Source organism: Tauraco erythrolophus, chromosome 12 (assembly GCF_009769465.1).
Source record: "Tauraco erythrolophus isolate bTauEry1 chromosome 12, bTauEry1.pri, whole genome shotgun sequence".
NCBI lineage: Eukaryota > Metazoa > Chordata > Aves > Musophagiformes > Musophagidae > Tauraco > Tauraco erythrolophus.
This window is the reverse complement of record NC_141476.1, coordinates 969,078-985,488: the sequence shown is the minus strand read 5'-3', so window position 1 is coordinate 985,488 and position 16,411 is coordinate 969,078. Positions and strand designations below refer to the sequence as shown.

Genomic DNA, 16,411 nt, shown 5'->3' with positions numbered 1-16,411 from the left:
ACTGATTTAGCAGCTGGAGCTGGCTCCACTTTCCTATTTCCACCTTGTTTGTCACTTAACCAAGTCCCTGGTCTGCACTGTGGTCTCATGACATGTAGCATGCTTCTGCTGGAGGTCAAAACTAATTTATCAAGCCTGTCTTGACCCTGCGCCTTCTGCATAACCAAAGAGGTGTGTTAAGGAGCGGTCTAACAGCAAAAGAGAAGCAAGCATCACCAAAAAGCAAGTGCCAGACTTGTGACTGCGTTTCCCTTATGGAGTGTCAGCAAGTTCTTCAGCAGAGGTGGGTGCTTCTGGCTGGGGCCCAGGGTGCGGGCACTGAAACAGCCCCTGGGGCACACGCTCGGCTGCGTGAGATCTTGGTCTGCCCTTGCTGTGCTCAGTTCTCCTCGTGTGTCAAACTCATCGAGGTCCTTAAAGGAAAGCAGAAGGTCGCTACGGGTTCTCATGGCACTTTGTGGGTTACTCCACATGCTGAGGATGTTCAGTGGGACTTACTGATTCCGCAATGACTTGAGATCAACCAACCTCTCTGCAAAAGCAGCTGTCAGTGGAGGATGGTAGGGATGTTAGCTTTCCCTCATTGGCTGCCCTGTAAGCTTTGTTAAAATTTGTATTAACAATTAAATTACTTCTACTTGCTGCTCTGTAGAAGTTGGATCTTTTGTGTGCTGAGTGTCCCAGGAGCAGGGTGCTGGAGCCAGCCTGTACTTCTGTGGCTGTAGGAAGAGGTGCTAAATACCTCCCAAGGCAATTTTTCCCTACCATCAGCCTGCCCGTGACTGTCTGCAGGAGGATCTCAGCAGCTGTCCTGTGACTGATGCTCTTGGCAGTGAGCTGTTTATTGCTACAGCTTTAGACTGGATGCTTGGAGACCACAAAACTGTGACAGCTAATGGGGCTGTGTCCATATATATCCAGTTATGCCTAAGAGGAAAGTACTTGTGTAGCCACAGCTCTAGAAGGGAGGAGATGTTTGAGGGCCTGTGCTCATGATGGCTGGTGTGTCTGAGCACTGGCAGGTCTGGGTTCAGCCCATTTGTTTGACCTGTCTGCCTGTAGCATTAGCCTGGTGATTTCTGGAGGAGCCTTCACTGGGAAATGCTTAACCTACGTTTAGTCTGAAGTCTGTTCCTCTTGGATGCACTAAATCTCTGGCACTGAAAGCCGTAGTTGTGAGGAGAGTGGAAAGAGGCTTCCACTTCTCAGAAGGATTTTCAAGTGGTGGATGTGAGAAGCTTCCTTCATGTGTCACTGAGGACAGTCTCCTCACAGTAAACTCAATTGTCAAACTAGCTTCAGTAGACCCTTTGGCAAAGGGACGTTGGCCAAAGTTGCTGGGCTGGTGGGAGGATGATACACTAGAAGAACCTTGTGAAGCCTGAGCAGTGAATGGAGCAGGCTGGTGGAGCTGGACCCTGACCTGCTCATGGCTTCTAACCAGAGGTCCATCTCGCCAGACCTGCCTTGGAAGCTCAGTGCTCCTTTCCACAGGAGTCATCAAGCTCTAAATCAAGACAGAGCCACGTTTGGGTTTTTGCCTTGTCTCTTGTCATTATAGCGCTCTCTTTTCCAACCATTGAGTGAACTTCCTGGTGCCTGGGATGGCCCTGCCTTTGGTCAGTGAAACAGTGAACCATGGTATTACTGGCATGTTCCTGAGATTGTTCAGAGATGTTTTTGTGGGTAGAATGGCCTCAATTTCCTATCGTTTCACTACCTAAGAATTTCCTCTGCGCTTACTTGCTTTTTTCTCCTTTAATAGCAAGAATGCTACAGTACACAAAGCCAGAACAGAAACCTTCACGCGTTGTCTATCTAGTCATGGTGAGCAGAATTTGCTTTTCTTCCAAGCAGTTTGTTGACACAGGCTTTTTTCCCCAAAGGCATTACAAATGTCTTCAAACTATCTTAAACTTTAGTGTCTCCTTGTTTAACACTGATGTTTCCAAGTGGACTTGGGCATAGGTGGACTCTAAAGATAGTCAGTGAGCATTTGTTTTGCATTATCTTACTGGGTTTGGGTTTTTGCAGTGTCTTATGTCTTTTTTGTTTTTAAGGAATCTCCTTTTATGCATATTTGGGGAGCAGAGCTGTGTGGAGGAGCTCCATATCTGGGCAGGCAGTCCTGCTGACCGGGCAGCCCGACACGCCGCGGCGGTGCCTGTTGTGTTTGGCCTCTGCACAGAGCTGGAAACGAGAGCGGCTCAAACCTCCCTCTGCTTCCGAGGGAGCGAGGAATGAGGGGGTCCTCCTGGCAGGGTCCTCCTGGCAGGGTCCTCCTGGCAGGGTCAGGCTCCACTCCGAGCGCTCCCGAGGAGATGCTGCCCGGAGTGGTCTGAGCTCGCGGGGGCAGGTGATGCAGCGGGTGGTGGGAAGTGCCCGTCCCAGTGCGGGGGGGCTCAGCTCTGTTCACCCAGGCTGCTCCTGCTGCCCTGGCAGGGTCTGCCTGTGCCACAGGGATGTCCTTGAGGCTTGACGGTATCACCTGCACTGGCAGTGGTGGGATGAGCTGCCATCCCAGTGCCTTCCCTTCTGTCTGGAGACATGAACCTCCAAGGGTAGGGAAACCAGAGCTGTCTCAGGAGCCACATGTTGCCTTGAAGTGCCTCAGTTTCCCCAGTGCTTCCCCCATATGCTTTCCTATAGCTCCAGACTTGCAGAGGAGCAGTGAGTCACGCCGCTGACACCTGCAAACAAGAGTTCCCAAGGCGATGAGGAGCTCCTGGTCACCAAGGCTGCGGTCTGGTCCTGGCTGGAGCAGTGCACATGGGAGGGCCAGTGACCAGGTCCTCTGCATGTGGCTGAAGATCAGGGCTGGGACTTGCTGAGCTTTGTCTTAAGGCAACGGATGGTCAGCTTGTTGTATAACCCAGAGGTGGGGGTGGCCTCTTGATGCCAACGGGTTTGTTCTTTAAGTGGAACAGTAACAGCAGCTCAACACAAGAGCTGAGACGTGGCTGTGTTACAGATCTGATCAGTTTTGCTCTTTATTTGGGCTGAGGGAATGTGTAACTGTGGTGAGACAGCAGTGACAGTTCAAAAGCTGGTGCTGGCGGAGGTACCATGCAGGACGGCGGGTGGAAAGGTGCAGCTGGCCCTGTTTCAGCTGCTCTGGTGAGCCTTGCCTTGCCCTGCTGCCTGTGCCATGGGGTGCCCCTCAGGTCAGGAGCACGTGCCAGCCTTGTCCATCCATCTGAGCTGGCTGTTCAGCCCCTGTGGTGTGGGGCACCACCTGTTCAATCCCAGCTCCAAGCCATTGGGCTTCAGGATGCTCACCCTGCCCTTGGCAGTGGGCAGTCATGTCCAAGCCATTGTGTGGCAGTGGTTGGAGTTGGGCAGGTGTCTGACAGATCCAGCAGCCTGGACACAGGGATCCTCCAGCCAGACTGGGGTGATGAGTAGTGCCAGCCTGCTCTGGAGAGCAGGTACGTGGGTGTTTTGGAGAGTACTGATTCAGTAGGTACCTCCATGGGGTTTAGATTGAGTAAAGAGCACTTAACCTCAATTCAACTTGGACCTGGGACGTGAAGCAGAAGTTATATTTGGATGAGTAGAATAAATTACCAAGAAAGGGTCTTGTTAATACTCAAGCACTGAAGTGAAATGCTGGATTTGCATATGGATGTGAAGGTTGCAGGCTGATGGCCACCCCCAAACAGCTGTGAGTTCCTGCACTGACACTTGGGCTCCGAAGCACCAGGTTGTCTTGGGGGGTTCACACACTGGTTCTTGCTCCTGACAATGCTTTTCCCTTTGCTTCACCCCTTGTATGTAATAAAACTTTTCCAAATGAGTTTATTTAATCCAGATGTTGGTATTTCAGATAAACAACCATTCATGGTCCCTTGCCTATACTCAGCTTCTGTCTGGCTCATTAAGATCAGAGTCAGTTAAAAAACCCTGTCAGTTAGTAGATATCTAGCACGTGGTTCCAGAACTGGCGAGATTAAGTGGTCTGTGCTGGAAACTTAAATGTCCTTATCTGTTCCAGAGAGCTGGCACATAGCTGAAGAATCAAAAATGTCCTGTTTTTCTGGACATTAGAGGCATGGGGGAGTGTGCGTGCGCATGTTAAGACCGTTTTAAAGATGTAGTTTTATGAATTTGCAGGGTGAGTGGTCTTTTCACTGGCTTCAAAATATCTGGAAAGAGTGCAGGTGAAAACTACAGGTGAAAGCTGAGGCACAAAGGAAATTGCCCAAGGGACTGCTAAGTGAGGTGAAATGGGCCATCTCCTGCCCTTTGGGCTGTTCCTCAAGGATGAGCGAGGTGGAGACTTGATAGTTCTTTTTACTCTGAACTCCGAGTTGGTTTTACAGGGAACAAATGAGTTGTTCAGACAGGAGTCTGAGTTTTTGTAAAGACAACAAGGCTGAGAAAAATTCAGTGTCCCGTGGTGTCACCTCCCTGATGCTTCTGCAATACTTTGTGTTTGTCTCCCATCATACCCTCCTGTGTTCTTCACCTTCAGAAAGCCATGTTGGATAAATCCATGGCACAGACACTAAAATAGGTTTATTTTCAATGTTACTGGCTTCTGCTGTGGCTTTTTGCACTTGCCTCTCCCCTGTTGGGAGGTTGTTAGGACTGTCTCGGTGCAGCAGTGGGCACCCATGCATGAAATGGACTTTCTTCTGCTCTTGGTGGGCAGCAGAATGTGCAGCACAACCACAGCCCTGTCCCCCTCTGCCTTTCCCTGTCCCCTTTCCCCACTGTGTTTCCTATTTGCTGTGGAAGCCACCCCTAAAGCCCAGCACCAGAGGTGTGGAAACACCGTGTTCCCAAAACACTTGAGCCCCTGGAGAAGGACCAACGAGGTCTGAGCTGCAGTAAAGCAAGTTCAGCGTTGGGTCATGGCAATGCCCCTCTCCGTCTCGCCACGCAAAGTTTGACTTGCACAGGTTCATGTGCAATGGATAAGCTGAAGCAAAATAACCTTTTAATGAGACCGAAGGCTTCTGCGCATGAGATGAGGGTGTGTTCTGTTTGATGTGTCATCTTCCCCACGCTGTTCCAGGCATTCCATCTGCCCTCACTTTAAGGCAAAAACCTTCATCCCAAGCATCCCTGCATAAACTTGCAGCAGGTCTGCATGGACGGTGGTCAGATGATGTTTGGGAGGTTTGAGGCTTCACAGGACATAAGACATGGCTGAAGAAGTCAACATCTGACGGAGAAAACACAGTATTAGTACTGTACTCTCAGATTATCTTTGAGGATAAAGCCTTTCCAACTCAGTGTCCTGTTCTTTTCCAGATGTCGGTGAGCCAGCCGCCGTCGGGAAGAGGTGTGCCCTGTTTACGCTGCAGAGGGACGTGCACGGGCTTCGAGCCACATTCCTGGAGGTAACGTCTTGGCCTTGATGGACCCTGCCCTGGCACCACCCCTTTGGTCTCAAGACCCCGGGAGTGGGGCATGGTGCCAAAAGCTGCTGCACGCTGTGCTTGGCACAAACCACTCGATGCCCTGCACAGCGTGTGTGTGCCCGTGCATGGGGGGTCCTCTGCCCACGTGTGCCAGCTTCCCAGCCTGCCAGATTGCCTGGAAGCAAGTTAGTGGAAAACAAACCTGTCCTTGCTGGCTTTGGGGGCGGGGGAATGCCAGCCAGAAGGATGATCCCACACTGTTGGTAGGAGCTGTGCTGAGGGCCTGGCTGTCACCCTCATTCCTGGGCAGGGGCGCAGAGCTGGCAGGGTGGAACGAAGCACCGTCGGTGGGGACTCGGTGCTGCGTCCCGCTCGGCAGCACCACGGTGGCTGCTGGCTGTGCTGAGCTCCCCGACAGCCGAAGTGCTGTGCTTACTGCCAGAAACATCTGTTTCATACTTTATTTTCTTTTTTTTTCCTCCTAAAAACACTAATTTAGGTAAAAAGCCACCAATATCAGTAGCTGGTGGGAGCAGACCGGTGCTGCGTGTTGGGCTCTGGGCAGGGGCTGTGAGCTGCTGCCCTGCTCCGTCTGCCTGCAAAGCAGAATGGGGGAAACAAAGGGGGCTTTGAAATGGGAGCTATGCAGATGTCATTAATTAAAAAAGAATTAACACCCTCTGAGGCTGTCTTGCAAAACTCTGGGCTCTGTTCTGTGGGCCCAGAGGACCGGTGCGTGCCGTGGCCGTGCCGCGGGGCCCGTCGCAGCGGTGCGCAGCTGCATGGTCTGTGCTGCTGAAGTCCTTCCCTTGGCTTCACGGCGGTGGCACCCAGCGGTGCCCTCCACAGCCGCCTTCGGCTCCTGGTGCCAGCAGCTCAGCTCTGTGGGAATCTGAACTTTCAAACACTCATTTGGTTGAATTACTTTTTTTAATCGAGTCAATTAGAGGCTGGTTTGAACCGTGCTTGTTCCAGGATCCTGCTGAAATACTTGGGGTTGCATCAGAGTTTGTCCTTTTGCTGTTGGCATGGGATGGAGAAGCTGCCAGCAGAGAGTGGCCTTATCTTTGTGACTTGTAGCTGTTACAATTGAATTGATATTTAAGTGTCTGTCATTTTCTCTTTTAGCTGTCAGCTTTTTAACGGCATGTGAAGCTTCCAAGAGGCGAGGCTTGCACTGGGCTGTGGACACTGGTGAGGGTGGGAGGTTGAGTGATGCTCAGAGGGGTTTCCAGGCGGCTCCCTGGGTGGTGGAATGCAGCAGTCTGTTGGCGCAGCTGTGGCTGCTTTTGCCCTGGGATGGCACTCAGGGGTTGGCAGTTTTCTGCCCTGTGCTGCTGCCGACCCCTCTGGGATGAGTCGTGCTGAATTCCCACGCGTGGCTCAGGCCACAGGAGTGTTTTGTCTGATGCCATAACCCTGGTCTGTGTTTAACCTCTGGATGACGCTGACCCTCAGCAGCTCAGCCTCCCACCGCCCAGCTCACGCCAAGAGATGATCTCGCTTGTCACCCGCAGGAAAATCTGCAAGTCATGCAAGTGCAGCCAGGAGGATCACAGCCTGAGCTCGGACGTGGAGGACGATCGGAAAATTGGGCGCCTGCTGGCGGACTCCAAGTACGCCACGCTCACCGCCCGGGTGAAGGGGGGTGACGGCGTTCGCATTTACAAGCGGAACCGCATGATCATCACCAACCCCATCGTCTCGCGGAAAGACCCCACCTTCGACACCATCACGTACGAGTGGGCTCCCCCGGGGCTCACCCAGAAGCTGGTAAGACGATCCGCGGCGCGTTTGGCTGGTAGTCGTGGTGCTTAATGGAGAACATAACTCGGCTCTGGAATAAAGTTACTGGGGGGAAAAATAGTAAAACATCTGGCTTGCCTTGCAGAGCAAAAATGTGCCTAACACTTTGTGTTTTGGAAAACCACGTAAATATCCAGAGTAGGTAGGAGAGGGGAATGGATTGCCTTTGGGTGTTCATAGGTTGGCTGACGTTTCTAGAAGTCTTAATGGGCTTTACAACTAGAAAGCTCACTGCTTTGGTAAAGCTGGTGGCCAACACAAACATGGCTGAGCAGAGGTCCCACCTCCGCCGTCCTGCCAGTCGTACCACGCCTGTGCAGCCCCCGCAGCCGCCTGCACGCTCCAAAACCCCAGGCTGGAGCGGGAGCGATTCCTCCAGGCCTTCCTGGGGGGTCTGGGCTGGGATTTGGTCCTTTCCCTGAATGCCCTGGGAGGGCACCAAGGAGGCAGAAAGCCTTATTTTCCTTGCTTGCTGAGATACTCATTAAAATCTTGGACTTAAAATAGGCCTGGCATCTCAGGTGCATTAACCAGGAGTGCAACTAGTGCTCGCTTGTGCCTCTGTAAATCACAGAAGAGCCCTAAACCTCCCCAGAATGCAGCCTTGTTGCCTGTCAGACACTGCAGCACCTCAGCCCTGGATGGGCATCCATGGGAATACCAAGACGGAGCCGAGGCAGCGGGGCGATGCGCTCGTGTCACGGCTTAGCTCCTCCGTAGTGCTGCTGTCTCTGACTTGGCTCAGGTTTGCTGGGTAAGTGGAGGAGGGGGGAAAGGGGGTTTAAATTCTCCTGGTGGTGGGTGGGCAGCCGGGTTGCCCTCAGGGCTGCTGTCTCCAGGGGCACTGCCTTGGTACAGAATGCCTGCCCGGGGTGGCCGAGCGGAGTGGTGGGCTTGGAGCCCCTGTGCCCGGGGACCCTCCCGCCACCTCTGCTGGAATGCAGCAGCGACTGGCCCTGTGTGCTCCCCCAGGGAAAGGGAGCGGAGAAGCTTGTCGTGCCAAGGTGTGCCAGCCTGGAGGGAAGCAAAGCTGCGTCCGGCTGGGAGACCTCTCCGCATTCAGCACTGGAGCCGGGAGGTTTTTTCCCTTAAGTCTGGTCTGCATAAAAAATATTTCTGCTTAGGTTTTGTAAAGAGGACTCAGGGTAAAACGGGGAGAATGAGGAGTGTGGTCTAGTGCCAAGGGGAAAAAAGCCCCCAGCCCAGCCCCACCTTCCCTCCAGCGCCTGGTTTCCATCCAGGCGAGCGATACTGCCACGCGGGAACGAAGGGAAGTGGGTTTTGGCACACGGCAGCGTTAGCCAGCAGAGCCCTTCTTGGGGGAACGCGTTTAACTGGCTTTTAACTGTTGTGGTACTAAAATTGTTATGTATTACACTGTCATTAGTGGACAGCTTTTGCTCTTCAAATTAAACAAATAGCTTAAAGCTGCTGAAAATTGCAACCAGATTCTTTTTCTAAAGAAGAGTTGGGGGGGGGGGTAAAAATGTGAAATTGCAGCTGCAGACCCGAGAGGCCAACAGATTATTTCTTCTTAAAACTCAGTTGCCCTCACCCCCTTGGGAAGGCTGACAGGGGTGGCATGGAGCCCGTGTGGGCACACAGCTGGGGCTTGTGGTGCTTACTGGAGCTGTGACGAGGGTCCAAGCCCCCCGTGCATCCGGCTGGTGAACCGCAGCGCTGCTGCTCGCAGCCCTCTGCCTTTCTGGTGCAGCAGGAATGTTTGTTTAACCAGTGTTTGCCTTCTGTGGGTGCCACGGGGAATCGGGAGCTGCTGAGGGATGGTAGGTGGCTTTCTTCTTCAGGGAGCCCGGTGGCACCCGTGGCAGTGTGCCCATCCCTGCGAGGGGTGGCTCGGGGGGCACCCACTTCCTGGGAGCTGCTGTGCCCAAAGGGACTATGGATACCTCGGGTGGGGTAACCAGTGTGCAGGAGATCTGAAGTCAACTGTGGTAAATTCTGGCTTGGAGATCGACTTGACAAACTTTGAGGAGAAATGCTGGATAGTTCAAAAGGGATTTGGGCCAAAAAGCTTTTAGTGCATAACTGACTCGCTCCAGTGATTTCCTTCCAAAGGCAGGCTGGGAACTTGGGATTGTTTGTAATATTGTTATCCCGAAGTGGATGGTCCAATAATAGGAGGAAGTTCAGAGCGTGTTTTCGTTAAGCCGTGCCTGGAGAAGTTATGAAGTGGATGTTCAGAGTCCTTGGAGGAAGTGAAAAGAACAGACCATAAAATATCTCCAAAATCCAGTAGTTAACAGTGAAAACTTCAAATGCTTTTCCTCAAAATTGTCTGTGATAAGGCAACGTAGTGAAGCGTTTGACTGTAACAATATGTGATAGCAGCAGAAGAAACAACTTTTTATTATCCTTCATTTCAGTTCTGGTGTCAGGTTGAATTTTTTCCTGATCTATTCTCTGGACACGTTTTATGACATCTGCAATTAAACTTTAAGCATTCCGTTGATCAGGGAGCGAAATCCCACTGCACATCTGTGCAGATACTGCAAAGTGCCCCTGACTGCTCTGACCGTATTTCTAAGAACAGTTTGGGTTTGAGACTTTGCTTTTCTCTCTCGCCTTCAGCACAGATGATTTTATTGGCAACGGAGAGTTGGGCGCTGGAGCGGAACGAGGCGCTTCAGGTGCACGTGCTGGCGCGGGGCTGTGCCCGTCGCTCTGCTGTGAAGTGTTCACGAGTCTTGGCGTGTTTGTACTGGGTTGAGAATTTCTTCCATTAAAACTTCTTCCATGAAGATTCTACCAGGTTACTCCTCTGTGAGTGCTCGTGCTGCAGCTGTACGTGGTCTCTGCGTTCGTGGTTGTGCAGCATCGAGGCTTTGGTTGCTGCTCTTCCCAGTGGTCGGATTTCTCTGGTGGTCCTTGTTCTGTGGGGCAGTGCCTGTGTGAGGCCCGGGAGGAGCTCTCAGGGAATTCTTGGCTCTTGCTTCTGGAGTTCCTATTAGGATGTCTCACTTCTGCGAAAGCCATCTGCGCGCCGGATCACTTCGACAGCATCCTGCGACTCCCGAGCAGCACCTTCTGCCACGGGGTGACAACCCTCCCCCAGTAAACTGCTGGGTATCAATCCTGCCCTTTGCAGGGAGGCACAATATCCTGAGTGTTGGTGTCTGATATCGTAACATGCAGCGACGTCCATGTGCACTCTGAGAACCAGGGAGGGAGCCCTGCAGCGCTGCGATCCGGCCGAAAGCAGCTGAGGTGGAAGCTGACTTTGAAGTTTTTGCAAATATGATGAGTTGTTCCGTGTTGTGCAAACGTTTCTGTATTTTCGAGGCCATACTGACCAGACTATGTATAGTAAACAGTTAATGGCTTCTCTGCTTTTCTTAAAATTCAGTTTTCAAGTGCTGACCAAGTAAGAAGCAAATCTAACGCAGCTGGATGCTGGTCTTTAAAACGGAGTGGCAGGGAGCCAACTGGCTGCCCCTCTGCTCTTCACACTACAATAGGAAAAATGCCTGGAGTGGGAAACTCCCTTCCCCTCAGCAGTGGGCCAGAGGAAGTTAACTGTGCAGACCCCACTGTGCTGCAAACACTAATTCAGTGTGGGACAGACCTCTCAAGATCACTGGTCACACTGCTAGTGTAAAGAGTGGCTAGTGGCCAGCTGAGTAGGAGACTTCATTTGGATCGTTTCCTGGTGTTTACTTTCCCTGTTGCTGGGCATCACTGACCAAACACCTTCCCTTTGCTGCAAAATCAATAGTCAGGTAGAGCTGGTGGCTGTCAGTGTTACAGACAGACTCCACTGCTATCTGACTGTTTTTTTCTGTATTAAGATGGGTTTTTTAATTGATAAAAGGGGATCTTTTATTGTAAGTGATGCTGTGTGCAGCCCATGAGGGCCCTGGGGTGCTCTTGGTGCAGCCTCCAACCTGCTCCCCGGAGCTCTCCCCATCCTGGCACGAGGCAGCAGCACCCTGGCTGGTCTTGGCTTTTGGTGTTTATGGATTTCTGGTCTTTTCAGCAGCCTCGTTGGCACATTACCTGGAACAGTGGCATGCTGATGCCAGCGAGGGAGAGTGTCGGGATCTGGGTGCAAACCAGTGGTGCAGGGCTTTGCTGCTTTGCTTTCCTGGGGAGTCTGTATTTAAAAACAGCTCAGTAACTGTGGGTGCTCTGTCCCTCCCAGGCCATGCAGTACATGGAGCTGATCCCGAAGGAGATGCAGCCGGTGGCGGGGACGGACGGGGCGTACTATCGCCGGCGGCAGCTGATGAGACAACTCCCGCTGTACGACCAGGACCCGTCCCAGTGCCGTGGCCTCGCGGAGGGTGAGCTGAAGCTGATGGAAGAATTTGTGAAGAAGTACAAAGCCGAGGCGCTGGGTGTTGGAGAGGTGGCACTGCCAGGCCAGGGTGGCAGCGGGAAGGAGGAGGGGAAGCCGCAGGACAAGAGCATCGCTGCCAGCAACCCCCCTGCATCCACCAACGGGGCCCTGGAGCGCGCACCCGCGGCAGGACACTACGTAAGTGCCGTGCTCTGGGGCGGGGGGGTGTCCTGGCAGGGGTGTCTCGGCTCCGCTCCGGGCTTGGGGAGCCTTCAGGGCACGGATTCAGTCTCACTTAGACGGGGGGAGCTATTGTAGCAGCCAGGGTTATCTGTTCCTTGTTCACAATGCTGCTCCCACGGGCTTCTCCGAGTCTGCTGCGGTGCGTTGTCAGACGACCGGAGCAGCGCTGCGGCGCTCGGTTGCATCCTGGTGTGCTTTGGCACAGCACTGGGAAGGACCCCGGAGAGACCCCTCACGTGCTCCTGCTGAGCACAGGTATCCGTCTAACAGGGGTGAGGAAGGGTGGGTCATCTGCTCTTCATCTTCCTCCCTCCCCAGCAAAAGCTGTGCTGAACCAGCGAGGCCGGTAAATTCTCTGCTAGCTGTGGGAGCTGCTGATTTCATCTCTGGGTTCTTGGCAGCTCTGAAAGATTTGGTATGACATGTCCCTGGGTGACTGTGTGTCAATAAGATTCTCAAGATCAGAAACCGTGTCTTGCTGTGCCTCAGTGGGTGTTTCCAGCTCGGCTTCCAGGCCAGTGGGAGTGGAAGGACCATGAGTGACAGTAGGTGGTGGCTCAGGCTAATTGATGCAAAGCTGGGAACATGGAGATAGTGCTCCCAGGGCTGTAATCACTCTGGGAGACTTTGAACAGACCACGCATGCCTCTAGGCATGAAAATATGTTTCCCCAGGGAAATGTTTGAGATTCCCTGCCACTCCACCCTCTGGAGTGGCCATTGTGGCTGCTGAACAAAGGCCTATCATAAAGCACAGTGAGTGAAAATACTTCGTGCCAGCCCTTGTGAGGGTCACTTGCAGCAGAGGCTTCAAAGCTGGGAAAAAATGATGTCTGAGTGTTTTTAAGGCAAGATTTTTCTAGGCATTGCTGCACTGAGATTGTAACATGTTAAGAGTGGTTTTCATTTTCGTTCCATATTGGGTAATGTCTCCCCTCCACTATGGCCTTTTCTGTTAACATGCATCTGACACTTTCAGGGTCCAGTGATACAGTAGAAGTTTTTCACTATTGCAACAAAATACTGAATTGGACAAAGAATTTTAAACTCAAAAAAATAGCCAAAAAAGGAAGGTTTCGATTAAACACATCAATAAGTCATCGTAGCAATGAGGGTTTATTTAGACTGTGAGTTTGCCCTTCCAAATAAATACATAACTGTGATGTTATCCTTCGTAGTTTAAAGCATCATTTTTCTAGAGGCACTGGCTGAAACATGGAACAGCTTCAAAAGCAGTTGCAGAAGATCCACTGCGACGGCAAGCGGCACGGCTCAGCGCGCAGCAGGCTGCGCGGTGCCGTGGTTTCTTGCTGTGCTGAAGACAGACCCTCCTGTATCTCACTCCAGCAAAACCAGTGCCCATCTTAATTTATCTCCTGTGCAGGATTTAGTGCAGCTGGCCTGATCTCAACGGGCTGTGTCCCAAGATCTGAAGTGGGCTAAACTTCCAGGTCTGCTGGCTTTCACAAAACTGCACTGGAAGAGAAGTTCTGCCGTAGAAAGCTGAGAAACAGCACTTTGCTTTGTAGTGTGTGTGAGGCTGAAAGCAGACGTGAGTGTGTGAAGACTGAGACTGGATGTGAAGGGGCTGAGAAATGAAGGGCACGAAGCCACTGGCACTGGAGGTGTTGATGTCGATGTATTCAGGGCTGAACTGTAGGTCAGCACACTGTGGAGGTTTAGGTACCTCTCCACTTGTGTGACCCTCTCCTGTGTGTCTCCTAAAACTTGGGTGTTAAACGTGACACCTGCTCCCAAGCCTGAGGAAGCTCCTCTGAGCCTGCCTGCACCGCTGCTCTCCAGGATGCTGCAGGTGATGCCCACAAGTGCCACCAGCCTGCCTGTGGCCACTGCAGGGCATGCTGCCCTCATCTGGGACTGTGTTTGTCCCAACCCTCAAAGACCTGCAGGATTGCAGCAATGAAGAAGGGTTTTTGAGGAGATGTGAGTGCCTTTGGTTCAGGGACGTAGTGGGGGAAATACAGTGCTGAACAGCTTATTTTGGAGAGCTGGTTTTCATAGATTCATTTTCAGGTAGTTTGTGTGATGGTTCTTCACTGAGTCCCTTAGAAGTAGGACACAGATTTGAATCTGTTAAATACCAAACCTCTTTATCAGCACCAGCTGCTTGACTTCACCTTATTTGAGATCAAAGTGTGAGTCTGAACTACAGACTTATGGATTGTGGAAAAACAAAACAAAACCACCACCCCTGCTGTAGAAGAGAACAAACCCAGAAAGCACCAATGCTGCACCCAGAAACGAGCTGGAGTGGTTTCCTTGGATGTTTGTGTGGTCCCTGTGCTGAAGTTGTTGAACCTCTTATTGCATGCTTGGGCAAGCTGTGTTGGAATTGGTGTGTAAAGGAAAACACACAGTGCTGATGTGAATCACCATGAGAGGCATCTGAGCTCAAACAGCTTTTTGAACTCGTCTCGGCTGCAGAGAGGGGCCCCATCACTGTAGTGAGTCTGTCCTACGAGCTGAACGTTCTCCACCGAGCGTAAAGTCATCTTTAACCCTCCCAGAACTGGAAAGTCTCCTGGTGTTATAAGCCACTGTGGTGGGTCAAATCAAATCCTGGAGCAGTTGGTCAGAACTAGCCATCAGCTCAAAAAGCTGGAGGCCAGCAATGCAGTGGGTGCTCCGGGGAAGCCTCGTGGTGCCCGGGGAGCTCCTTCCGTGGGAGCTGTCATGGCAAAACAGCCAGTGGAGAGAGGGCAGGTTTGGGAAAGCGTAGGAGAAAGGGCTGCTTGCTTGGCCAACACCTCTGGTAACTGCTAATACAGTCCTCACTCCTTGTCCTACACGATGGAGATGTAAAATGAGTGCTAAGCTGTAATCTCATCTGAAATCTGAAGAGCAGCTTTCTTAGTGTGTCAGTGGCAGGGGGATGGAAGCTCTCTGATGCTTTGGAAAAGCCCTGTCAATAACTGCTATGGAAAGCAACAGCCAAATAAGTTGGTTTTTTAACAGTCCTTATTGGCAAGAAACTCGAGCTGGGGGTTGGGAAGCTGCTCATGTTTGTTCTTGCTGTTAAATCTTGCAAGATAAGCAGGGCTGGGATGGATGGGGCTGGTGGTTTATCCAGGCGGGACACAGTGTGGAGGCTGCTGCGGGGTCGGGCTCTGTGTCGCCCTGTTTCGCCAACCGCGCTTCGTGCCAGCCGCGCCGTTAGGAGCGATGCGTTGAAAAGATGCCATGAGTCGGTGTGGGAAGCAAACATCCATCCTGTGTGCTGCACGTCGCTGCTGTGCCCGCGCGCTGCCCCGCGCTCACTGCCCGGCTCTCTCTTGCAGCGCTGCGAGACCTGCAAGCAGGCGGTGCCAGGGGACTGCCCGGTGGTGTACGCCGACCGCGCCGGCTACTCGCGCCAGTGGCACCCGGCGTGCTTCGTGTGCTGCCAGTGCTCCGAGCCCCTCGTCGACCTCATCTACTTCTGGAGCAGCGGGGCCGCCTGGTGCGGGCGTCACTACTGCGAGAGCCTCCGGCCGCGCTGCGCCGGCTGCGACGAGGTAGGCACCCGCTGCCATCTCTCCTTGCCTGCGCCGGGGCCTGGCACGGGCTCCTTCAGGGCTTCTCCAGCACCCGTCTTAACCTGCTCACCTGCCCCCTGGGGAGCAGCATCCTGCTGGTGCTGGTCCCCAGGGCTGCTCTGGGGAGCTGGGGGGTTGCCCAAAGGTTATGGATGTTAATGGCAGTCTCAGCTAGCTGTGGCACATCTGCCAGAGCAACAATCTAAAGCCCGATGGGTTTGTAGGGCTTAATTGCAGCCCATGGCTTTGGCTTCATTGCTCAGGATCGGTCCCGTGCCCTTTGTTCACCCCTCCTAAAGCCCGGCCTCTCGTGGTGGGAGGTGCAGGGCTGGTTCTCCCTGCTCCTGCCCTGCGCCAGCTCGGTGCGATGGTGGGAATAAGCAACTGTCTGTCTGTCCTGTAGATCATCTTCTCGGAGGACTACCAGCGGGCAGAAGGGATGGCCTGGCACAAGCAGCACTTCGCCTGCCTGGAGTGCGAGACGCTGCTGACCGGGAAACCCTTCGTTCTGGACAACACCAGCCTCCTGTGCACGACCTGCAGCAAAAGCAAACGCCTCTGAGCAGGGAGCACCCTGGGGTGAAGCGGGCTGCCCGACGTCCCACCTGGACTTGGGGTCATTTGACAAGTACATGATAAGGGGAAGGTTAAAAAAACAAAAAAAAATTAGAGCCTGGCTATTGACTTGCAATCAAGAGCGAGCCCCCTTGCATCCAGCACAGCTTGCAGGAGAGTGTCTCCTTGGGGAGGAAGCAGAGGAAATCCGTACGCCTGTGGGTGGGAGGTACACGGCGTGTCCCACTAGGAGGGACTGAAAAGGAGGTTCTGTTGTGCTGCTTTTTTTATAAAGTCTCTCCAAGCTTCTTGTGACTAAGATCTTTCAAGAGTCTTTTGGAAATAACGCATCTCAAAAGTAACTTGTGGCATACTAAACCCTGGTCATGGTCAAAAAGAAGGGCTGTTGGTGGTTTTTGAAATCCGTACTGGAAGTTTACACTAGCAGGCTGCTGACAACTGTGCTGCAGCAGTGGGTTTGGAGGATTTGGTGAAGCTGGGTGATTACTGTCTGAAAGCAAACAATACCAAATTACAGCGACAGGTAGCTGCAGCTTTCTCCTCCCAAGTGTTCGATAATGTTAAAATAACGAGTTGGCACGTGGG

At 52.6% G+C, this 16,411-nt stretch overlaps 1 protein-coding gene across 1 annotated transcript; it reads left to right on the top strand.

The window, feature by feature from the left end:
• Positions 1-5,259: 5,259 nt before the first annotated feature.
• On the top strand, positions 5,260-15,812 carry LMCD1 (LIM and cysteine rich domains 1). The gene is made up of 5 exons (XM_086619065.1): positions 5,260-5,348; positions 6,887-7,142; positions 11,335-11,670; positions 15,014-15,229; positions 15,654-15,812. The coding sequence occupies exons 1-5, from the start codon at positions 5,260-5,262 to the stop codon at positions 15,810-15,812; spliced, it is 1,056 nt and encodes a 351-aa protein (XP_086475191.1).
• Positions 15,813-16,411: the final 599 nt, after the last annotated feature.

Bases quoted from the DNA above. Each gene is read 5' to 3' on its own strand.
- LMCD1 (XM_086619065.1), top strand. From the start codon at position 5,260: ATGTCGGTGAGCCAGCCGCCGTCGGGAAGAGGTGTGCCCTGTTTACGC. The intron at 7,143-11,334 runs GTAAGACGATCC...TGTCCCTCCCAG, and splicing joins CGGGGCTCACCCAGAAGCTG to GCCATGCAGTACATGGAGCT. The intron at 15,230-15,653 runs GTAGGCACCCGC...TCTGTCCTGTAG, and splicing joins GCTGCGCCGGCTGCGACGAG to ATCATCTTCTCGGAGGACTA.